Genomic DNA, 23,350 nt, shown 5'->3' with positions numbered 1-23,350 from the left:
GGACCCTTTCAAAGACAGAGGAAAGTGGGCTTTAGCTGAGTACCAAACATTTGCAGTGGGGGACTCAGACCCCAGCATTGGCCACATATCTGTCTCTATCTCCCTTCTCATTATCTGGGCCGAGTCTCTCTAGTCAGGATAGTCAGGCCCCCACCACACATACTTGCTCACTTCTGGCTCAACCTCAATATGACCTCAGCCCCATCTATTCCACATGTTCCTGGACACAGTGACAGGCCAGCATCACTCTCTTGCAGGTACTACCTGAGGATACATGCCACCTCCTTGCCCAGATGTTTGACCCACAACAGAAGACAGCTGTCTGCAGGTGAGAGGCTTCAGCTGGTGCACAGGTATGGTAAGAAGAGTGCCTGGCATTCCTAGGCTCAGAGACCATCAAAAGGGAAAGGACCCACAGGGCCGGAGTCCCAGCCCTTGTGGAGCCTCCCATGAGGCAGCCAAGAGCCAGCATTCCTGAAGGATGGGGAGGCATGCAGAGAAGATATCCTGCCCAGGCACAGGGTTCCAAACCAAGGAGGGAGGTAAGGGGGTGAGGCCCTGCAGGCTTAGCTAAGTGGACGAGGGTGCCATCAGGCCAGGGTGGGGGCCAGGAGCCTGCTGTGTGCAGGGGCATGTTGAGGGCTGTGACAGGGTGTTGGCTGGGCTGCAGATCAGAGTAGCAGATGCTTTAGCAGCTTTATCCTCTGCCTCATCCAGCAGGTTAGTTGTGAATGGACCCAGCCTGGGACAGATCCCTCGGGCCTCGGCCAAGCACAGCCAGCATCCGGGTACGGGAGCTGGGCTGGCAGGGCCTGCACAACCCCTGCCCACAGAGGAAGGGCCGAGGCAGCCATGGGGGCAGCCGCAAAGAACGGCTGGTGGAGCAGTACTTGTCCCCTGCCCGACTGGTAAGTGCAAAGCTGGGACCATGGCCACAAGCACCTTCAAGGGGTGATATCCAACCTGTCCTCAGCCCCTACCACTCCTAGTCTCCTTGAGGTCATCCTCAGCCCAGACCCCAAAGCACCAGAAGCCCCAGGTGCTTGGTGACCCAGATGTCCACAGGCATTTGGTCCCAGATAGGACTAAGCCAGACCAGGATCCCACAAGTGTCTGCTGAGCACCAGAGAGGAGGCCTTTCACTCCAGGGGGGCAAAAGTTAAAGCTGAGGGCACCCAAAACAAAAGTGCCAAGGGAGAAAGGAAACCCCCAACCAAGGAAGGAGCCCAGGTCTGTAGCTCCCAGGGTGGCTCCTGCCTACACAGTCTGGCGCTAGCCTTTGCCTGGGCCAGGGGCTCCTCTTAACTGCAGGTTCTCATCCTGGACCACCTTGCAGCTCTCTCATCAGGGCTCTGCCTGTCCCCTTTTGGCTGCTCTGGCGAGAGGACCCTGCTGGGTATTGGCACTGCCCAGGCCCTCCTTCCCATACTGGCCACATTCAGAGCTCACACTGCCCAGCAAAGTGTCCACTAATGTGGGGCAGAGAGTGACCAGGATCCTAGGAGAGAATGATTTCACATATCCTAGAAGGACTTTTCCAGGAGGCCCAGGCAGGCTGTACACTGTGAGTTACAGTGAGTCTTGGCAGGCTCAGTGCTGCTCAGGTGGCCTGGCTCCAGGCTCCAGGCTCCAGGCACAGTAGGAGTTCCAAAAGTCTCATTGGAGACTGGCAGCCCCAGGGCAGTGGTCCATCCAGCCAAGCACAGCCACAACATCTGATCATGTCCCATCCACTCAGAGTCCACTAGCCATGCCATCCATGGCCAAGGTCAACATGGCTAATGCAGAGAAATCGCCATTCCCTGCTCCTGCAGGAGCCTTACAAGGTTCTATGGCCAAAAGCATGGACATAACTGGAAGGGCTTGCCATCCAGGACCATGGCTGACTCCTGGTTGGTTTCTGCAGCAGGACCTGGCCCAGGTGGATGACCTTCAACTGGTACGGGTGCTGGAGATGTGTGTGGACACCCAAGAGGGCAGCCTGGGGAACTTCGGTGAGCCCACACCCACACCCCACCTCTGCTACACCAGGCTGCCCTCTAGAACAACCCACATCTTTCTGGTTGTAGAAATAGTACTGCCTGAACATTTGGGGGGCAGTATGTCTGTGTCCTCAGAATTGACCCCTGAACATGACATTTGAGCACCAGGTGCTTCTGAAACTTATTTTGAAACAATCTTGAACTTAACAAAAAAAGCTCACATACTCTTTTTTTTTTTTTTTTTGAGGCGGAGCCTCAAGCTATCCCCCTGGGTAGAATGCCATGGCATCACGCTCACAGCAACCTCCAACTCCTGGGCTCAAGCGAGTCTCCTGCCTCAGGCTCCCAAGTAGCTGGGACTACAGGTGCCCGCCACAGCGCCTGGCCATTTTTTAGTTGCAGCCATCATTGTTGTTTGGTGGGCCCAGGCTGGGGATTTGAACCCGCCACCTTAGGTGTATGTGGCTGGTGCCTTAGCCGCTTGAGCCACAGGCGCCGAGCCAGCTCACATACTCTTACCAGATTCTTCATCATTCACGCTTGCCACATCTGGATATCATTCAATCTCTACACTCACACTCAGGTGCACACACACTCACAGTCACTCTTGTGCATACTCACTACACATACACTGTACACTCACACACATATTCACTCTCACACATACTCACTGCACACACACTCACACACTCACACACATTTTCCTGAGCTGTTTCAGCGGTTCTTAACCTGAATTCGCAACCCAAAGAAATTGTATTAAAGGGCCACGGTATTAGGAAGGTTGAGAACCGCTGTGTTAGTTGCAGACACAACACCCGTTCATCCCTTGACCCTTCAGTGTGTAGTTCCTGAGGGAGGGCCACCTCCTAAACACAGCACAAGGGTCCAAGTCAGGACACACACATGGTGCATGACCCCTACTGCAGACCATATTCAAATTCACCAGCTGTCCCAACTATCCTTTAGAGCAGGGAGGAGCCTTCCCATCCAGGGTCATTGTGAGCTGTTTGCATTCCTGATTACAATCAGGTTAAGCAGGTCCTCTTGGTTGGTCTTCTTTTCTGTTTCACAATTGCCTATTAAGTCCTTGACCACTGAGTTTGGCTACTCTGCACCGATGAGGTCACTCTAGCCCTTCCTATCAGGCCTGGTGTGGGCCACCTCTTCCCATGGCCGCCCTATGCCTCCTCTTTCACCACGCAGGGACTCTGTGTCAGAGGACCAGTGCCCTAACTTTCAAAGTACTCAGCTCTCAGAGCCTTTCATTGAGGCTTTCAGCCACACAGGGACACCAGCTGGGGTGTCACAGTGACTGGGTACCATGCTGCCTACTGACGAGGTGCTTAGGGTGCTTGTGGGCCATGGGAGGTAGCTCTAGGGAGGGCCTAGGCTTTGGCCCCAGAGAGCACTGGCCCCACCTATGCCAGCCTACTCCTTTCTCTAAGCTAATGCAGCTGTCCGATGGCCTCCTGGCCTTTAGGGACAGCCTGTGCCATCCTACTGCTCGGTGCCTCTTCCAGACCCTGCTTCATTCAGGCCAGGCTGCAGACGTGAGGCATGTGGCTGTGAGGTTGCCAGGGGCTCCAGGCAGCTGGGCCCAACTCTGCCAGCAGGCCCTGCAGAGCCCAGCCCATGGTGGCCGGAGGAGGCCACAGTCCCTGGAGCAGCCCCACAGAGCCACCCCGTCCCTGCAGTGCTGTCCAGCCAACAGCACTGACACCTGTGGAAGATATAAATGACCCTCCCTTTGCGGCCCACAGGGGTACACCTGCCCAACCTGAGCCAGCTAAAGCTGAATGGCAGCCGCCTAGGCTCCCTCAGGTAAGTGCCTCCAGGTGGGTCCTGCAGGGATGCAGAGGACTGTGTGGTGGGTAACCGAGGGCCTCAAGGGCCTAGAGAGCCATCCTGTTGGTTGCTTCTTGGAGTCTGGCCTGACCCACATGACCCTGCGGAGGGCAGGTGCAACTCCCTCTCAGGTATGGGGGTTGTCTCTCTGGGGCAGGCTCCCTCCTAGGTGGCTCTTTGTTGAGTGAAAGAGGTCCTGGGCCAGCCTGGGACACCAATCATCCTGCCCCCTGATGTCCTGAGGTCTCTGGCTTCTGTCCTAATGTACCCACAGCTCTTGTTGTGCCTATCAGCGGGAGGGATAGACAAGGAGCTGGGGTCAGGGTCAGGGTGGTCATGCCGGGCTGTGTGGCCAACAAACCTGAAAAGGGCTCACTGACCTCAGACAAAAAGACCCCAAAACGAACCACAGCACAGGGGCTTCTACCACCCTCCACCTCTCCCTGCAGCCCAGGCTATTGGCCACACAGTGAGTCTAGGAGCCAGGGACGGGGTGGTCAGGTGCTCCCCCCACAGCAAGAAGAGCAGGTGGACACCAGCTCCAGGCTGAACCTTCCCGTGGAACCAATGCCAACCACAGACCCCATGTAAAACTCAAGTCCCCTGAAACAGGGGCTTAACCGCTGAGAAAGCTCAGCGCTCTCATGCCCAGTCATCTAATAATTAAGAGACAACACTGCAAACTGAAGGCAGGTTAATGGTTTTTGTTTATCTCACTGGACTGAAAAGAACAAAGCTAAAGGAGTATCAGACCTCATTTTTGGACAATTTTGGAAAGCAGGTTTCATGAAAACACTGACAATTTTCTGTAGCCTAGGCCTGGCAGCAAAAGGAGGGAAAACCCAGTCAAAATTCAAGAAAATTCCCCAGTTATTTGAGTTGACCTCCAAGCACTGCACCCAGAGATTTCCAGATGCAGATAAAGGCATTTATTAAGCAACTTCACCTTAAATGTTTTCTCAATTTTCCTTATTTACACTTGTGTTTATCAAATAAATATCACAAGGAATTTAATAAAACATGAAGATCCAGAAGTGGGGACGGCACCTGTGGCTCAAGGAGTAGACGCCAGCCCCATATGCTAAGGGTGGCAGGTTCAAACCCAGCCCCAGCCAAAAAACTGCAAAAAAAAAAAAAGATCCAGAAGTGGAACTAAAGATAGTATGGAGATTCTGGCCCTCAGGGGGTGGCCAAAGAACTAGGGCACAGAGCTGCTGGTTACTTAAAGTGACACTCAATGTCTTTTTTTTTTTTTTTTTTTTTGCAGTTTTTGACTAGGGCTGAGTTTGAACCTGCCACCTCCAGCATATGGGGCCAGTGCCCTACTCCTTTGAGCCACAGGCACTACCCTCCTTTTTCTTTTTTTTTTTTTTAGAGACAGAGCCTCACTTTATTGCCCTCGGTAGAGTGCTGTGGCATCACGGCTCACAGCGACCTCCAACTCCTGGGCTTAGGCAATCCTCTCGCCTCAGCCTCCCAAGTAGCTGAGACTACAGGTGCCCACCACAATGCCTGGCTATTTTTTTTTTTGGTACAGACAGAGTTTTACTTTATTGCCCACGGTAGAGTGGGTGATAGCACAGCTCACAGCAAACTCCAACTCCTGGGCTTTGGTGATTCCTTTGCCTCAGCCTCCCAAGTAGCTGGGACTACAGGCCACAACACCCGGCTATTTTTTTGTTGCAGTTTGGCCGGGGCCAGGTTTGAACCTGCCACTCTTGGTATATGGGGCTGGCGCCCTACCCACTGAGCCATAGGCACAGCCTGACACCCAATGTCCTAACAAAGACGTCTGTTCTTCAACTTAACTAAGGAGCAGGAGCCAGTCTCAGTGGCTCACCCCTGTAATCCTACTGCTCTGGGAGGCCGAGGCAGGTAAATTGCTTGAGCTCATAAGTTCAAGACCAGCCTGAGCAAAAAGCAAGACCCCCCCCCCCACCGTTGTACTAAAAAAAATAGAAAAACTGAGGCAAGAGGATTGCTTGAGCCCAAGAGTGAGAGGCTGCTTTGAACTATGATGCCACAACACTCTACCCAGGGTGATAGCTTGAGACTGTCGCAAAAAAAAAAAACTAACCAAGGAGCCATATCTCCATTGTAAAGGCCAACAACAAATTAGCACAAAGAACAATAAAAATATATTAAAAGCACATAAAATTAAATTAAGGATTAAAATATAAAAGAAGTAATTATAAAATTAAGAAGTATGATACACTATTTGTAACAAAACAAAATAATTCTCAGGCAAAATGATTAATAAGGTTTATAAAAGTATACTTAGTCTTTAGTAATGACAGCAAAATAGGTCATTAAATCCTGAAATTTGGGCAAATTATGTTTACAAAAATTTGTAAAAGGAAACTAATTAAGGCCAGGTGAGGTGGCTTAGGCCTATAATCCTGGCACTCTAGGAGACCAAGAGTGGGAAGATCACTTGAGCTCAGGAGTTGGAGACCAACCTAAACAAGAGTGAGACCCCATCTCTACTAAAATTAGAAAAACTAGCCAGGCATTGTGATGGGGACCTGTAGTCCCAGCTACTCTTAGAGGCTGAGGCAGGAGGATCACTTGAACCCAGGAGGTTGAGGTTACTATGAGCTGGGCTGAGGCCACAGCACTCTAGCCTAAGAGACAGAGTGATACTTTGTTTCACAAAAAAAAAGAAAGAAAGAAACTAATTAAATAGGACAATTCAATGAACTACTTGGCTTATCACAAAGATATTAAATATAATAGGTGTATTACAAAGGCTTGGAAATAATTTTAATGTGGTGTCTATCAGTTCATCAGAAGCTGAGAATTCAGCCCCCAAAAATATCACTGATGTGAAGAGAAATGTTCTGTTCTTTCTTTCTTTCCTTTCTTGAAAGAGAGTTTCACTCTGTCAACCTGAGTGAGGTTGGCATCATAGAGTGCTATGGCATCATTGCTTACAGCAACCTCAAGCTACTGGGCTCAAGCGAACCTCTTGCCTCAGCCTCTCTAGTAGCTGGGATTGCAGGCACCTGCCACAAAATTTGGCTATTGTTAGAGACAGGCATTCGCTCTTGCTCAGGCTGATCTTGAACACCTGAGCGCAGGTGATCCGCCCACCTCTCCCTCCCAAATGTTCTAAACCAGTGGTTCTCGACCTTCCTAATGCCACAAGCCTTTAATATAGTTCCTGTGGGTCGCGACCCACAGGTTGAGAACTGCTGTTCTAAACGCACAGGCTGGAGTTGCCAAATGGTCCCTGGCTCCTAGGTAGAGGCGCTGAAGGTGGGCATGCTCCACATTGAACCAAGACTCTGGCACAGAAAATCACTCTCATGATCTCTAAAGCTCAACAAGTATCTGTTAAAATACTGCATGGACAGCTTCTGACAACTTAATTGCTTGCATTTCTCACATTACCAGGGATGTGGAGCCTTGTACTGTACAACCTGTGCTTATTGTTCAGGGGCGTCTGTCCTTTCTGGTTGATTTCTAGTTCTTAGTGGATTCTGGTGTATTTTAGACTTTGCAAGACTTCACTCAGTTCCTATCTACTCTGGGTGTCCTTTAGCTAACCAGACCCTGCATTTTGGTCTGTCTCCATCTGTCAGTGCTGGCCAACACCTTGAATGCTATTTAGGAAGCCAGTCCACACCGAAGGCCACAGGGACAGCCCTCTTTTCTATTTGCTTCATGGTCTCCCTTCTTACTTGTCAGGCCTCTTGCCCAACCTACCTGCAAAGTCACCTTCAGTTGGTGCACGAGGAGGGGACCGGACTTTACTTTCCACCATGTAGTGACCGAGCATGCTGTCATTTCCCTACCAGTTCTGGTTCCATCTCTGTTGTTCACCAGGTCCACAAATGCATGTGGATATGTGCTGGGCTGGCACTGACTCCCTCAGCTCAGCTCTGTCAGGTGTGTTTGCAGCTGATTCCCTTCTCTTCACTGTCCTTTTCCCAAGCTGACCTGGCTGTTTCTGAACTCACATATTCCTGCATTTGAATTTCACAGTAAACTTGTTGGGTTTTATTTTTTTTTAACTTTTATTTATTTATTTTTTTTAGAAATGGTGTCACTCTGTCACCAGACTGGGGTGCAGTGGCACTGTCACAACTCACTGCAGCCTCCAACTTCTGGGCCTCCTGAGTTTCTGGCCACCACCATGCTCAGCTCTCAAGTCAAGTTGTCTTTATGGTTTTCTTGGGGGGGGGTTTTGAGACAGAGTCTCACTATGTCACCCTGGGTAGAGTGCTGTGGCGTCACAGCTCACAGCAACTTCAAACTCTTGGGCTTAAGCAATTGTCTTGCCTCAGCCTCCCAAGTAGCTTGGACTACAGGCGCCTGCCACAATACCTGCCTATTTTTTGTTGCCTATGGCTGGCTCGCTGTGGCCTGACAGACCTGGATGGCATCAGCTCCTTCCCAGCACTGTTGTTTGGCAGTCCCGGACCCAGGCTCAAACTTGCCAGCCTCAGTGTATGTGGCTGGCGCCCTACTCACTGAGCTACAGTCGCAGAGCCATCTTTGTTTTTGTTTTTGTTTTGAGACAGAGTCTTGCTCTGTTGCCCTGGGTAGAGTGCTGTGACGTCACAGCTCATAGCAACCTCAAACTCTTGGGCTTAAGAGATCATCCTGCCTCAGCCTCCCGTGTAGCTGATACTACAGGCACCCACCACAATGCCCAGCTAGTTTTTCTATTTTTATTAGAGACGGGGTCTTGCTCTGGCTCAGACTCCTGAGCTCAAGCAATCCACTCACTTAAGCTCCCAGAGTGCTGGGATTACAGGTGTGAGCCACCGTGACTGGCTCAAATTGTGTTTTAAGGACCAAAAAAGTGAAGGACTCCTCTGATAGCACAGAAACAGTGGAGGGAGGAGGCAGCAAGACAATGCCTGTGCAGCCAGGGGCAAAGAAGCCTGACCCGCCACACCAGGTGCACAGCTGCCTGAGCACAGAGGCAGCCCCCACTGCCCGAGTTGGAGATCAGGGAGTTCTTGTCAGCTGCTCCTGATGAAACCAGGACACATCATTCCAGACAATTAAGAGATGACCAGAGAAGCCATTCCAGGCAGTGGATGGGGGCAAACTCTGGGTCTAAGTATTGGAAGGACAGACTAAAGCACATACTGGGCTGAGGGCAGCAGAATGAAGCAGAAAACCTCACTGGACAGGCTAAAGAGCAAGATGGGACACAAGCCATGGGGGCTGGTGAACTGGAGGTGTGCTGCCAGTGTTACCCAGTCCTGGAGAGGTCTGCCGTTGCTGTGGAAAGCCTGAAACCTGAGGGGGTGTTTTCCCAAGACAGAAGTGCAGGGACAAGGGTGACAGCATCAGACAGAAGGGCAGCCTTCTGCCCCTTATGCACTTCAGGGACCTGGGGAGGCCCATGTGGCTGCAGAGAGGTCACACAAAAGAGACACAGTGGGAACACGGAGACATCAAGGCACCCAGATCTAGCACCAGCTACAGCTACTAGTTCCACCAAACTAGCCAGCTCACCACCTGCCCCCAAACCCCCGCCACACCAGCCTCCCCAGTGGCTCTGGCTTCCAAGTAGCGTCAGATGCTTGGTCCAACTGGAATGCTCAGGAACCTGCTTGCAGCATAATTAGCAACACTGTGATACCTGCAGGATGAGGCAAGAGCAGCAGGCAGGGCCAAGCTGTCCACCAAGAAGGCAGCCCCAGCCTGGCCCTCCAAGGGTTGGCAAAGGTGGAGGACATTCTCCCTGTGCCAGAGACCAGCAGGCTGCTGCAATGAGGGAAGACCAAGAACCCCTTCCTCAGCTAGAGGCCACCATAGGACCTGCACCTGGAGGCAGCTGCATTCAAGTGGTGGCGGGGCTCCCACATGGGCATAGGGCCCTTCCTGACCACCCAACCTGTCTCCCGCAGGGACCTGGGGACCTCTCTGGGCTGCCTGCAGGTGCTATGGCTGGCTCGCTGTGGCCTGACAGACCTGGATGGCATCAGCTCCTTCCCAGCACTGAAGGTGGGTGTGGGTGCCATGGGTGGGGCGAGGGGTGGCCTGGGCTGGCTGGCCCTGACTAAAAGACCCCCGCTGCCTAGGAGCTCTATGTCTCCTACAATAACATCTCTGACCTGAGCCCACTGTGCCTGCTGGAGCAGCTGGAGGTACTAGACCTGGAGGGCAACAGCGTGGAGGACCTGGGGCAGGTGCGCTACTTGCAGCTGTGCCCACGACTGGCCACACTCTCCCTGGAGGGGAATCTGGTGTGCCTGCGGCCGGCCCCTGGCCCCTCTGCAAAGGTGTGTGTGTGCAGGAAGGGAGGGACCTGTGGCTCTGGTGGCTGGGCCTTCTCATGGGCCAGTGGCCTTTGTGCCAACCTGCATCCTGGGGCTTGTTCACCATGAGCACCCCTTTCTCTTTGATCCAACTACTGGTGCATTCTCCGGAGCCAACCTCCATCCCCCAGGGCTACATGCATGCAGGCCATGTCCCTCAGCATATGTGTGCTCCCCAAGACGTCCACAGACATGCCACCTGCCACCCACAGACTCCTGCACACAAACATGCCTGTGCATGCCCTGCATGGGAACATACTTGTGTACCGTCATGGGCCCACACATGCCCTGCTGAGCATTGACACATGTGTAGCACGCAGACCCATACACCCTTGATGGTTAATGCCCTGCCCTGCCCCTTGGTAGGCCTGGGGGATGGAGCCAGGCCTGCCACCGCTCACCCTCCACTCTGCAGGCACCCAGGGACTACAACTACAGGGCAGAGGTGAAGAAGCTTGTGCCCCAGCTGCAGGTACTAGACGAGGTGCCGGCCACTTGCCAGGGCCTACCAGCAGCCCTGAAGCTGACCCAGGACTGGCTCATGGTGAAGGAGGCCATCCAGAAGGGCAGCATCCTCCCCTGGCTGGGTAGGCTGAAGGCTCCCCTCTGAGTCCTGCCCATCCCCACTGCAGAGGAGGTCTCTACCAGCCCCCTAGGGGAGAGGTCACCACCCCAGCCTCCTAGGCCTTCAGAGACAAGGGGGCCACATCTCACACCTGCCCCCAGCCTTAGTGGCCTGTGGTCTGCAGAATTGCAAACATCACCCACAGGCCAGGACATGGTCCCTGTGAGCAGCACCTGGTGGGTGAGGAGTGAGCATGGAGGTTTCTCTGAAAGAGAGGAACATCAGAGGCCAGCCCTGGGGCACACTGTCTAGGCATCCAGGCCCTGGTCTGTGGGAGTCTAGGGTGGGCCCCCGGGATGGCCACTGGCCCCAGCCTCAGTGACCTCTGATTCTGACTCTCAGCAGATCGTCCCCATGGAGCCCCCATGCAGAGACCCAACCCTGAGCTGTCCCTTCCTGAGACACATCCCCTGGCCCCCAGGCCCTGGCCCTTCTCCCTGCTGATCCCTAGGGGCCCTCGGCCTCAAAGCCTGCTTTCTGAGGACCCAGCCCCAGGAGACAACGCCAGCAGCCTCACTCATGGTAACTGACCTGCCCTAGCCTAAAGCTCACTCTGCAGCCCCTTTACACAAACCAGGCCCAGCCACACCATCTTCCTCAGGTGCTGGCCAAGTCCTCTGTGGAAACCCCATCAAAGGCCTGCGAGAGCGTAAACACCAGTGCCAGGTATGCCCTCCCCTCTCCAGTGGGCCCAGGCTCCAGCCTCCATGGCAGCTCAGCACCCCAGGGCTCCTGCCCTGACAGTGGCCTGCCCTGTGGCCATTCCAGGCTTGGGTTTTCCAAGACATCCCTTTTCCTCCTCAGGCCTGGGTACCCCCGGAGCAGCTGCCTCCACATAGGCCGGATCTGGACACTAGCACCTCCACCCTAGGGCCTGACCCTGCAGACAGTTGTGACCTTCTGGACTTGGCCAGGCTTCGGGCCTGGCAGGAGCTGGGCCCACGGTGGGTGCCCCTGCCTTCCCACCCTGTGTGTCCTGTCTGGTGTGGATTGATTGGGACTGGAGGGTGCACTGGCTAAGCTGTCACTGGTCCCCATGATGGCCAGAAGAGCTGGTCATGGGAGCCCAAGGCTAGTGGGTCCTCCTGGAGTCCCCCACTAATTTCAGATTGGCTCCAAGAAGGGACAGGGCTACAGCTTCTCCTCCCCCCACCCTACTCTTCTTCCCCCATAGGCACCCAGAGTTTCAGCAGAAAGAGGTTACAGGCCCCCGGGGCCCACGAAGGGTCCCTGAAGAACAAGAGGACCAGGCTGAGCCCAAGACTCCCTGCAGCCCTCTGAGCTTGGCCTCAGGTAAGACTGCCCATCTAACTCCAGTGCCTTGAGAGTGAACCCCAAACCCCAACTCAGTGTGGGGCCCCACCTCAGATCCAGAGAAGCCAGCCTGGAACTCCCTTCTTCAGCTGTCTCTGAGAGAGTCTAACAGGAAGGCACTCTCCTGGGGTTGGGCTTATAGCCTAAGAAAGCCAATCCCAAGTCTCTCCTTCCCCCATGCATGAGAACAGCATTTGGCATTCCAGAAAAGAGGTCTAGACCGGAAGGGTGGAGGGTGATCTGGACCAAAAAAATGAGCCATGCTAGGTGCGTAAGCTGGGGCAAGCATGCTGGCAGGCAGGACATGCCCGTTGGGTAGTTCTCAGGGGGCAGGCATAGGCCTCAGTGGGAGAAAGGCCTCCAGGCCCACTGGAAATCAAGGGAGGGCACCACCACACACCCAAAGACATGACCTGTGGCTGGGCTTGGAGACATAGGATTAAGCCAGGACCCTCTCCTGAGGACACTGGCTTCAGAGTGAACACAGATACAAGGCAGAAGGGCTCTTACCAGGCATGGTGGGCCTGCTTGGGGAGGAGCACTGCAAGCAGGCAGGGGGGCCATGTGCTGGCTGGTGTCTGGAGAGGGGGCAGAGAAGTGGGCTGTCTAGGGGGCAAGGACTGTAGGGCAGAGGCAGTGCAGGCAGGGTACCTGCAGCAGGGTGGTGGAAGCAGAGCTGCTGGAGCAGTGGCGAGGCATGGCTCAGGCCCCTGTGCCAGATGCCAGGCCAGAGGGCACTGGAAGGCCAGGACCAACTGCCCTATGAATGGCAGAGCCTTCCTCTATAGTGGAGGTTTAAGAACTGACCAGGGACCAACAGCCTGTGACCAGGCACTCAGGGACAGGACCCTGGTGACCCAAAGCCAGAGCCCAGGCCTGTGGCTTCTTTGCTTGATGGAGGTGGGCTGGGGGGCCCACCACATCCCCAGGCTTCAGACCTCTTCCACCTGTTAAGCCTTTTGTCTGACAACCTTTTGGATATGCTGTCCCTTTCTTTGTTTCTAGAGCCTTCCAGGACCTTGAGCTTCCACCTGACTCCTTCTCCTCCCAAATGCCCAATGCCACCTGATTCAGGCAGCAGCTCCCCCTGGGGATCTGCAGACCTGCCCTCCAGGGGACACGCACTCAGAGCCTTGAGCAGCCTGAGGCCTAGCCTGGGTGAGGGGCCTGGCCTGGGCGAGGGGGTGGCTGCAATGACTGCCCTGAGAGCCCTGGAGGTGGCCTCAAGCCTCAGCCCTCGAGCACAGGTATGTCCAGGTCCAAAGTCAGCACCAGATCCAGCACCAAGACACCCAGGCCTCCGGTATCGGCGGCACCTGAACCCTGTCGCTCAGTCGCACCGTTAGTGCACACATAACCACCCCCCTCCACTGCCAAGCTTGCCTGGACTAGGGCCAAGGATCTCATGTGGTCTTCCAACCCTATGTGGACTCTGGCCTCACCAGACCAGAGCATCTGGGCTGCTGTGTTGGGGGGTGGGAAGTGAGTGTGGCCCTGGAGAGGACCCTCCTAGTAGAGGACAGTGGGAGCTTGGGACTAGCTAAGGGGGCACAGAGCCCAGGTTAGGACCCAGGCTTGGGTTTAGCCTGGATAAGAAGAGTCCAATCCCCATCCTTCCTTGGGGCCAGGCTTCCCGGAGGAACAGCCCTGGAGCCAGGCCTGTCAGATAGCTGGGGCCAGAGCCCAAGTATCCGGAACTGGGGGTGGGCCCTTCGAGAACCCTCCAATTGTCCGTGGGTCCAAGGTGTTTGCACTAGACCGCTCAGGGTGTATCCGGGCCTCCCAACCTTGGGGGATCTGTGGGGTTCTCACGCAGGCGTGGGGCAGCCAATTCCCTCCTCTGGGGGCAGGATGGAAATCATTGTCAACTCTCAGCTGTACAGAATGTGGTTTACTTTGTAGGCAACGTTGGTTCAATAAATTATGCAGCTGGCAGTACCTGCCTAGCCCCACACACTCCCTCTGCTGTCCTCTCCCGAGCCCCTACACCCGTCGGAACGCGTCCACAGTGACCGGCAGGGAGCTGAGAAAGCGGAAGCCGTATCTGCTCTCTGCAGTGCGCTGTACTGACAGCGCCACCATCGGGCAGCTCCGATCCACGCTCTTCCGGCACACCTGTAGCGCTGGGCCCTGAGAGTGCGCCAGGCGGGACAAGGGAGGAGAGAGGAGGGACTGAGAGTTCAGAGGAGGGAGCTGGGTCGGGTGGGGCCGGGATGGGGAGGAGCCGACGGATGGGGTGAGGAAGGGAGGAGCAAGCAAAAGTATGGGCAGAGTGGGGAGGAGCGGGAGGAGCCCGGGAAGACCCGGAGCTAGCGGGGCAGGGAAGGGAGAGCAGCAGGCAGACCGCGGGTAAGCTAGGGAGGAGCCTGGCGGGGCAGGGACGCGCCGGGCGGAAACCCGGCGTCCAGCACACTCGCGCGCACTCACCTGGACCTTGAGCTCTTTCCGGACCTGGCAGTCCTCGGGGCCCGGCCCGGCCTCTGAGTGGGACAGCGATGCATTGGGTCAGGCAGCCGCGCCACCCGGCCTGCCCGCCCCTCCCTCCGCGCCCCGCGCGCGCACCTGGGATGGCAGGCAGGAGCTCCAGCGTCTTGGGCTTTGCGCCCTCCGGCCGCCCTAGTGCCTCCCGCGGGTGGAAGAACTTGCCGGTGCTCAGAAGCGGCAAGATGTCCCGCGTCCTGGTGGAAAGAGGGCGTCGTGAGGGCCGCACCCGGCCCACGGAAAGGCGGGACCCGGCCTGGGGAGGCGGAGGGGGTTGAGGGGCGTCTGCATAACTGGGGGACCGAAACTGGCAGGAGCGGGAGCTAGAGAGGTGGGTGGTGGTTCTAGACTGTCCCGACCTAGGAAGTGGCCCTGGCAGAGGCAGGGCCCAGGAGGGAGTCGAGGACGGTCCCCACCCTGGCCTCCTCCAGCGACCGACCCGGGCCTTGCGCGGGGATCGAGGGCGGCGTGGCTTCTCGCGCATCTGGATGCTGGGGTGAACCTCAGAGAGCGGGAAGCAATCGATGGACAAGTCGGTGTTGTCGGCAAAGATGTCCGAGATCGGGGTCACATAGTGTGGGATCCGGTACTCACTGAGGACCTGCAGGGCGGTGGGTCACCCTCATCCCCTGAGGCCCACCCAGCCTTCCCCCAGGGGGCTCCCGCACTGACTTCGCCCATGGGGTTCAGAAGGAGCGTCACACATCCCTTGCTGGAGTGGAAGTGGACAGGCTCGTAGCCGGAGGACAAGCGCGGCTGCTTCTTGGCGCTGCTGGAACCCTCGCCCCATACCTGGAACAGCGCGGGGCGGCGAGTGAGGGGCGGCAAGAACCCTAGCTAGAAAGCAGCCGGCGCGTGGAGCCACACGGGACCACACAGGCTCTCGGGGACCAGAGCGCACCGTGACATGGTGCTGCGGCGCCAGCAGTGTGCCCGACGGGAAGCGGTACATGCACACCGGGAAGTCGCACACCAGCTGCTTCAGCACGAGGCCGCCCAGGTCGGCTGTCCCCTCCAGCGACTGGTTGAGAATGCGAACAAACTTCTCTCGGCGGCTCACAGCCACAATCTTCAGGCTGCAGTAGGGCGGGCTGGGACGCGGAGGGGCGCTGGGCCAAGACTCTGTGAGACCTCCCCCCGCCTAGACAGCTGCCCACCCCTGGGAGGAGAGACTTGGGTCGCCCCCTCACCTCTGCTGGGGCACTGGGTCGTTGGGGTCTCTGTGGGGCTGGAGCACCAGGACTGTCTTGCTGGGCTGATCTGAGTGGCTTTCCTGGAAATCTAGGGAGAGGAGCCCTTTCGGGGAGGGGGACCTCCATATGGGGCATATGTCCCCTATGAGGCCAGACTAGGCTTGCAGCCCCTGTGGGTGGGCATGGGAAGCGAGCAGGACCATGAGTCAGATCCCCAACAGAAGGGGTGACTGGACCCTGTGGGCAGAAAAACAGTCTCAAGGCACAGATCTGGGAGGTGGGCAAAAGATACAAGGGAAACAGGCCCTACTCCACCTTCCAGACCCAAGGATGAGTCTCTGCTGAAGCTCCTGGCCGTGGGCGGGTGCCCTATCACCTTCTGCACACGGAAAGGCATGCCCAGCAGGCTGCTGCTGGAGTCAGAGTTGGCACCCCCTGAGCTGCTGGTGCCCATCCAGGGCAGGGAGCTCCATTCGACACTCTTGTGACACCCTTCCACATGCCTGTCAGGGGACTCCAAGCTCAACTGGTCCAGCGATGAGGGTGTCTGGGGCTGCCTATGGGCCATGCTTTGCTGACTGCCTGCTCAGGCTCTGAGCCCCCAGCACTCCTCCCACCTAGCCTCCCCAGGGGAGTGGGTCACCCCTGGTTGTGCCCAGACCCCTTTCCCTTCATCCTAACCCATTTTATAGATCAGAGAACTGAGGCTTGGATGGTTTAAGCGACTCACCAGGAACAACATGGACCTAGATTACATCTACCAAAGCAAGCCTTCCCTTCCCCTAACCTCAGGGAGTCCCCACCCAGTGCTATTACTTGTGCCCGGAGCTGGATTCCATGTTGGTGAAGAGGTTGGGGTACCGTTGGGCGATGCTGTTCCAGTCTACATCCTCCAACCGGAAACCCTAGCCAGGAAGCAAAAGGCACATGGCCATCCTCTCCTGTAGATTTCCAGAGCCCTGACCACACTCATGGAGAGCCTAGCTTACCTCCCCAACAGCAGGGGACTGGTCATCAGAGAGGTCACTGGGGTCCATTAGGGTCTCTGCAGTCACTACCTGCAAGAGAGGACTGGAGGTCAGGGGGCAAGGGCTGGGGGAAAGGGTACCCCTCCCCCCAAATACCAGCTGGGTGGGACCATAGGCGGCATGCTTCTTCAGTGCCAGAGACCAGACAGTCCCAGAGGCAGCCTGATTGGTGGGGGGCAGGCTTCCACGTAGGTCAGGGCACCCCAGCACCAGCACCTGATGGGAGGGGACTCACTACCTGCCCAGACCAAGGGAGTGTGTGGGAAGCAGGAGAGAGGATGGGTGGGCTCACCTCCACACTACCAGTCTGGGACCGCAGCATCCGGCCCACCCAGGAGGACTGGGCCAACTTCAAGAGGCAGGATTTCTTGAAGGTCTCTAACTCAGCCTCCAGCTGCTGCATTGTGTGCCTGGCCTGCAGAAGCTGCTCTTCCAGGTCTTCTTTCTCCTACTCCAGGAGGGCCCATGGGTGAGGGAGGCCTTTTGCAGACTCTCTAGCCCCAGCCTGGCTTACCCTAGCAGTACTCTGCCCACCCTCCTTACCCTACCCCCTCACCCTCTGGGCTTGTTCCTTCTGCTCTTTTAGCTCCAAGGACAGCTTCTGGATCTGATTCTGCAAGAACTTTTCCTGACTGCAGGAGCTCCTAGGAGAGGGCAATCTCAGCAGCCCTCACCTCTGGGTTGAGCAGGGGCTTGGGAGGTTGGATCAGGAGTCAAGGAGGGGAGAAGGAGGAGCCCCACTGCCATCTTAGTCCAAGGGCACATTGTACTACAGGGCAGGACAGGCTCTGACAAGTCTGGACAGGGGTCATGCTGAGGGGGGCAATGTTAACTTACTCAAGGTCAGGCCCAGGACCAGGCTTAGCAGTTGGCATTGAGGTCAAAGAGAAACAAAGAGCTAGGGCTAGGGTAGGGGCTAGGTTGGGCTGGGAGCTTTGCTGCTGACCTCTCAGTGGGGAGTCCCACCACCTCCTGCAGAATGCGACAGTGCTGGGCACTCTGGCCATTTTGGATGGCCCACCGCAAGGCCTGGATCTCCAGCTCTCGCTGCTCCCACAGCAGCCTCAGGGTGCAGGGGTCTAAAGACTCTGGGACCACCCTGCAATACCAGCATCCCTGCTGTGTGAACAGGTCTGGCCCTGCCCAGGAGGCTGACCACCCTTCCCTCCCCTCCTTACTGCATCTTGACAGAATGGACCACCCGTGTGGGGTGAGGGTCGGTGTCCTGCAGGTGCATGGGAACTGCAGGGTCTGCAGGTGTGCCAGCTGGAGGCTCCAGGTCACCACTGACCAGGTGTCGATCTGCCAGGGATGAGAGTGCCTCCTCCTCAGCTCCCTGACCTTCATTGCCAGACTCGGAGGCCATTCTTGATGTTTGATGTTCTTGGGAAGCTGGGAGGGATGGTGGGGATAAGTGTGTCCTGTGTTCTTCACGTGAGCCCCCTGTGGGGCTCTCCTTGTGTGGCCACACACACATACACACACTCGTGCTGGAGAGATCCAGGCCACATTACCAGTTCACATGACATCACTCTCTAAGAAGAACCACATGTGTGCATGTGTACCCCACAGGATACCACATTGTGGTCACACGGGTATCCACACCTGTGTTTCTGACTAGGCCAGGACAGCAGGTCACCCATCAGGAAACATGTCCCTGGTATGTCCTCCCTGCCACCCTTGTCCTTAGCCTAGAAAAACTGACCCCAGAGGTGCCAACCCAAGGCCCCACTCCCAAGACTCACCTGAGACCTGAGATCTAAGCAGGCCTGGGGAGGAAAGAACTCTACCGTTGCCATGGTTATCAGCGCCTGGAAGGGGAGGGGCTGTTTGTTACCAGGAGCCTCCTGGGCGACCCCAGACTAAGGGTGAGTTCTGGGCCAACCATGACTGCAGGCAGTGAGAAAGACTGAGTCACTGTCCAGCTAGTTGCCAGGCCCAGAGGACTAGAGAATGCCTGACACTCCTCAACCTGAGAGTGGCAATAGGTGGGTCTTGGGGCTCTGCTTCCCTGAGAGTGTGCCCAGCATGGATAGGGGAGCGGGCAGTGAAGGTAGTAATGTGAAGCCGAGGGAACTGTACCAAACTCTACCCAGCAGCAGTGCTCCACAGCCTCTGTCCTGAGGGTCTGGTGCTCACCCACCTGACCCACAGCTGGAAGCCTCACCCTCTCCCAGACCCTCTCCACACCCTCTGTCTACCACCTGGGCCACCCCAGGAAGCCCTGGGGACATTCCCACAACAATGACAATCACTCCTCTGCCCAAAACAAATGTGAGGTGCTAGACCTGACCCAAGACCCCAAGCACTGCAGCCTTCTCCCCTTCCTCCCCTATATGTGTTCACCGTTCATCATCATACCTTCAATCTTTGGTTACGTAGGACTGCCCCTGCAGGGCACGGCAGGCAGAAGCCCCACACCCTGAGCTGGATCTGAGGGGGGCAGAACAGGCTCCAGACTCCCTGGCTATCCAGCTGGCTTGCGTTCTGCCACGGAGACGGCAGGGATGGGCGGAGGAGCGGCTTAAAGTCCCTTCACAGTGCTGAAGGCCTGGCCTCAGCGTCCAAACCTCGGGAGGACCCGGAACCCCGACGGGAGCTGGAAGCGGTGGGGTTGAGTCTGGGGCAAAGAGCTCCAGGCCTTCTCAGGATGGGCCCCTACCCAACCAAGGTGGCCGTGCCCTCAGTTCCATCGGACCCTAACAGCTCCACCTCCTTCCTGCCGAGGAATCACAGCCCAAGACCACGAAGCGCGCCGGCTATTGCCGCCACGGGCCCTGCATGAGCAGGAGAGGAGGGATCATACCTCTCCGGGCCGGTCAGAGAAAAGAAGCACAGCGCTGGCCCCACCGGCCCTGGAGCTCAGGCGGAGATTAGCGGTCCCAGGCCGTCGCCCCCTCCCCGAGCAGGAACACATCACTCCGGAAGGCTGCAGAAGTCGACCGGGGGCAGGGACAGACACCTGCCCAAGGGGCCGCAGCGGACGGCTGCTACAGACTCACTTCCACGCGGTCGGCTGGCTCGGGACCGGAGGTGTGAGTCCCGACCCTCCCCTTAGGACTCGCCGGCCCGCCCCACCCCCCTCCAGCGCCCTCAGGCCCCGCCCACACCTGGCCGCCTCTGGGGGCGGGGCGCGGCGGCAGGCCAATGGGGCGTGGAGGGGCAGGGCGGAGACAGCCAATGGAGGGAGGCAGGGGCGGGAGACACGCGCAGAGGAGCTAATGGGGGCGCGATGGGGCGGGGCGTGCAGGCTGCGGGCCAATAGGGTCGCGGGACCGGGGCGCGCCGAGGCGCTGGGGGCAGCAGGTTGCGGCGGCGCCGGAGTGCCCCAGGCCCGGAGGTCGGCGAGCGCCCAGGTGAGCCGCGCCGGGTCCCAAAACCTCCTGAACGTCGGGCTGGCTAGCGCGCCAAGTCCTACGGAAGGGCGTTACTGTCGGACTGCGACGGAGGACGTGTGGATCCCTCCGTGCTGGGGTCCGCGCTGTGGGCGGCGGTGCCCGCGGCCGGGCCAATACCTTTGGGGCGGGCGCACCAATGGGGCAGGAGTGGCTTCGCAAGAGGGGGAGGGGCCGAGCAGGGTCGAGCCCCTCTGGGACCGTAGAAGATGCCTTCCAGGTGGGGGTGTCCCCAGCAACGGAGGGCCAGCGTTTGCTCGCCCAGCCCTTGGGTGCCTGGGGACAGCCGCCCGCGGGAGGAGGCAGCGCCCTCGGAGCCGGGTGACGGGGGACAGGAAATCCTGGACGTGGTTAATAATTCGCCATGTTCCGGGAGCGGGGGTGTTGCGAGAGGAGCTGGAGAGGTAGGGCGATCCTTAAAGAGCTGTGGAGGGCTAGACCAGTTCCTGGGCACCCTAGGAATGTGTGGCCTGCAGGTGGGGCTGGGCACAGGAGGGCGGAGTCACGTTGAAGGCCCAAAGCCCTCAACCATTTCTGGGGCCAGATCAGAAGGAGGAAAGGAGGGCTAGGCTGTGACCCTGTACTCTGATCCTGTGGCCTGTACCCTCCTCCCAGGACTGAGATGCTCTTGTGGCTGACAGCCATGGAGTTGAAGGTGTGGGTCGATGGCATCCAGCGTGTGGTGTGCGGAGTCTCAGAGCAAACCACCTGCCAGGAAGTGGTCATCGCCCTAGCTCAAGCAATAGGTGAGTCCTCTGGGGGTTGCCAGACCCCACAGGCGGGGGGTGGGGGGGGTGGTCTGGCTGTCCAGCCCCATGTTCCCCCAAAGTGGGTGGGTCTACTGCTGACCCCTCTTGTCTTCTCGAGCCCTTCAAGCCAAGTGGACGAGGGTAGGGCAATGTAGGCTCATCCTTTCCTCTTCCCTTCAGGCCAGACAGGCCGCTTTGTGCTTGTGCAGCGTCTTAGGGAGAAGGAGCGGCAGCTGCTGCCACAGGAGTGTCCAGTGGGCGCCCAGGCCACCTGCGGACAGTTTGCCAGTGACGTGCAGTTTGTCTTGAGGCGTACAGGGCCTAGTCTGGCTGGGAGACCCTCTTCAGACAGCTGCCCACCCCCAGAGCGCTGTCCAGTTCGTGCCAGCCTCCCCTCAAAGCCACGGGCAGCACCAGGCCATGAGCCCCACAAAGCGCTGACCTGCGGACCAAGGTGTCCCAAGTTGGCATCTGCCCCCTCCTCCCCAGAACCTGTGGCCCCTGTAGTGCCCAAACCAAGCTTTGGGGCAGATCTGCAGGGCCTGGAGCTCAGGGTGCAGAGGAACACGGAGGAGCTCAGCCATGAGGCCTTCTGGGAACAGGAGCTACGTCGGGAGCAGGCTCGAGAGCAAGAGGGGCAGGCCCGTCTGCAGGCACTGAGTGCTGCCACTGCAGAGCATGCTGCCCGGCTACAGGCCCTGGACACCCAGGCCCGCACCCTGGAGGCCAAGCTGCAGCTGGCTGCAGAGGCCCCTGGTCCTCCCTCACCCATGGCATCTGCCGCTGAGCGCCTGCGCCAGGACCTAGCCCTCCAGGAGCGGCACAGTGCAGAAGTGCAAGGCAGCCTTGCCCTGGTGAGCCGGGCACTGGAGGCTGCAGAACGGGCCCTGCAGGTGAGCCAGAGCCAACCCCCTGACTGCTCCCCACCCCCAACACAGGTGGAAATCACACTAGGGGCAGTGCTCTGTGTGGGGCACAAGGGCCATGGAACCCACGGCTGTGCTCCTGAGGGTCCCTTGTGCCCCCAGGCCCAAGCTCAGGAGCTTGAGGAGCTGAACCGGGAGCTCCGCCAGTGCAACCTGCAGCAGTTCATCCAGCAGGCAGGGGCTGCACTGCCGTCACCCCCACGGCCGGACAGGGCCCCTGTACAGGTTGGAGCGGTTCCAGGGGGAGATGGGGAGGTAAGGGCCCAGGCCAACTTCAATCTGATTTGCCCTTCCCACAGGACCTTCTGCCTTCTTTGAGAGAGGAGTCCCTCCCAGGACCTCCCCTGAGTCCTGTCCTTGTGTCTAACCTGAGCCCTGATGGTATGTCTGCTTCATCCCCCCTCCCTCCTCTGGCCTCAGCCTCCTCAGCCTGTGTCCCTCCCACAGTTGCCCCCATGTGGCAGAACTTCTGGAGGTAGCAGCTCCTGCCCCAGAGTGGTGTCCATTGGCATTCCAGCCCCAGGCTCTGGTGATAGACTAGTGAGGACAGCTGAGACAAGCCGGCCTGGACCCTAGGAGGAGAGTCAGCAGTCCCAGAGGCTTCTACCCATGCAGGGGCTGAAGGGTGCTGGAAGGGTCACCCTGGCCCTTGCCAAGTTTGCCAAGCTCTCTGGAGAAGCATGAGTTATAGCCCACTCAGAACTTGCCAGGCCTCAAATTCCACAACTCCTTGTTGGGGCTGGGAGGTTCACAGACAGTGCTCCACCTGGGGATATGTGCTTGCCTGCGGGAGGTGTCTTTCCCTGTATGGACATGTACACAGAAGAACATGTATGCCACCTTCCCTACCACAACATTGAAACCTCAATAAACTGCCCAAAATACAAAATAGCTTGCATGTGTGGTGAGGCTGAGCTGAGCAGGGTCTGCGGAGTCTAGAACTTGAGGAATCCATACCAGGGCTACTGGGGACGGCCCCAAGCTGCCTGGATCTGGTCACAGCTGGGGCTCCTGGGAATGGCATCACTCAGGGACCAATTCTTAGTAAGGTCCATAGCTGAGGTTTGTAAGACCCCACATTCTGCTTTGCCCCCACCCTCCTTGGCAGCTCCCCTTTGACAGCCCCAACTTGATGGGGTCTTCTGGTTGCTGTCTGGGCCCCTCTTCCGCCTGGCTCCCCCTCATTTGGCCTGTGCCCCACCAGGAGCAGGAACTGAGGATGCCAGGACGAGCTAGACCCGCCTGTCAGGTTTACTGAGAGCTGAGTGCTCATGGGGGCGGGTCCTGGACTCCTAGGTCAGCCAGGCCCAGGGAGCTTTACCTGGTGCAGCCCCAGGGAGGGTGTGGGCACCAGTGAGCAGGGGCTGCCTCTTCCCCACCAGGTGGGTGTAAAGCCTTTGCTGTGAGCCTGCAGCTTTGATATTGGTATAGGATGGCACCCACATCCCAGCCTAACCCCTGCCTGGGCCCTTGGGCTGCCTGTTGCCTCTCCTGCAGAGCCCAGGTCCTTAGGCTAGGCCACATTCTCCCA

At 57.6% G+C, this 23,350-nt stretch overlaps 3 protein-coding genes across 10 annotated transcripts; 2 read left to right on the top strand and 1 right to left on the bottom strand.

Annotated features, from left to right (window-relative positions):
* The first annotated feature begins 275 nt into the window (after nucleotides 1–275).
* On the top strand, nucleotides 276–13,397 carry LRRC56 (leucine rich repeat containing 56). The gene is made up of 12 exons (XM_012813363.2): nucleotides 276–328; nucleotides 721–908; nucleotides 1,907–1,994; nucleotides 3,743–3,803; nucleotides 9,698–9,794; nucleotides 9,872–10,072; nucleotides 10,524–10,695; nucleotides 11,079–11,255; nucleotides 11,335–11,399; nucleotides 11,538–11,677; nucleotides 11,908–12,026; nucleotides 13,053–13,397. Exons 2-12 carry the CDS (start codon nucleotides 732–734, stop codon nucleotides 13,391–13,393), a joined length of 1,638 nt encoding a protein of 545 aa, XP_012668817.1. The 5' UTR covers nucleotides 276–328; nucleotides 721–731; the 3' UTR covers nucleotides 13,394–13,397.
* Nucleotides 13,398–13,419: 22 nt separating this feature from the next.
* LMNTD2 (lamin tail domain containing 2) lies at nucleotides 13,420–19,777 on the bottom strand. 5 transcript variants are annotated; one of them, XM_012813361.2, is made up of 16 exons: nucleotides 19,111–19,777; nucleotides 18,495–18,560; nucleotides 17,928–18,141; nucleotides 17,696–17,848; nucleotides 17,306–17,393; nucleotides 17,042–17,197; nucleotides 16,711–16,779; nucleotides 16,538–16,626; nucleotides 16,037–16,278; nucleotides 15,719–15,809; nucleotides 15,430–15,637; nucleotides 15,201–15,320; nucleotides 14,945–15,129; nucleotides 14,610–14,725; nucleotides 14,475–14,527; nucleotides 13,420–14,177 (listed from the first exon to the last, which is right to left on the bottom strand). In XM_012813361.2, the coding sequence occupies exons 3-16, from the start codon at nucleotides 18,113–18,115 to the stop codon at nucleotides 14,031–14,033; spliced, it is 1,905 nt and encodes a 634-aa protein (XP_012668815.1). In that variant the 5' UTR covers nucleotides 18,116–18,141; nucleotides 18,495–18,560; nucleotides 19,111–19,777; the 3' UTR covers nucleotides 13,420–14,030. The 5 variants fall into 5 exon arrangements, with proteins under 5 accessions (XP_012668815.1, XP_012668813.1, XP_023364378.1 ...); XM_012813359.2 differs by having other exon boundaries at nucleotides 13,924–14,177; nucleotides 14,968–15,129; XM_023508610.1 differs by having other exon boundaries at nucleotides 13,924–14,177; nucleotides 14,968–15,129; nucleotides 15,430–15,619.
* Nucleotides 19,778–20,010: 233 nt separating this feature from the next.
* Nucleotides 20,011–22,708, top strand: RASSF7 (Ras association domain family member 7). Of its 4 annotated transcripts, none has more exons than XM_023508616.1 (6): nucleotides 20,112–20,364; nucleotides 20,760–20,890; nucleotides 21,074–21,786; nucleotides 21,922–22,044; nucleotides 22,119–22,200; nucleotides 22,337–22,708. In XM_023508616.1, the coding sequence occupies exons 1-6, from the start codon at nucleotides 20,354–20,356 to the stop codon at nucleotides 22,393–22,395; spliced, it is 1,119 nt and encodes a 372-aa protein (XP_023364384.1). In that variant the 5' UTR covers nucleotides 20,112–20,353; the 3' UTR covers nucleotides 22,396–22,708. The 4 variants fall into 4 exon arrangements, with proteins under 4 accessions (XP_023364383.1, XP_023364384.1, XP_012668763.1 ...); XM_012813309.2 differs by having other exon boundaries at nucleotides 22,267–22,708; XM_023508615.1 differs by lacking the exon at nucleotides 20,112–20,364 and adding an exon at nucleotides 20,011–20,105 and having other exon boundaries at nucleotides 22,119–22,708.
* Nucleotides 22,709–23,350: the final 642 nt, after the last annotated feature.

This window comes from Otolemur garnettii, unplaced genomic scaffold (assembly GCF_000181295.1).
Source record: "Otolemur garnettii isolate 467f Iridium unplaced genomic scaffold, OtoGar3 scaffold00260, whole genome shotgun sequence".
Classification (NCBI taxonomy): domain Eukaryota; kingdom Metazoa; phylum Chordata; class Mammalia; order Primates; family Galagidae; genus Otolemur; species Otolemur garnettii.
This window is presented reverse-complemented; position numbering and strand designations above follow the sequence as displayed.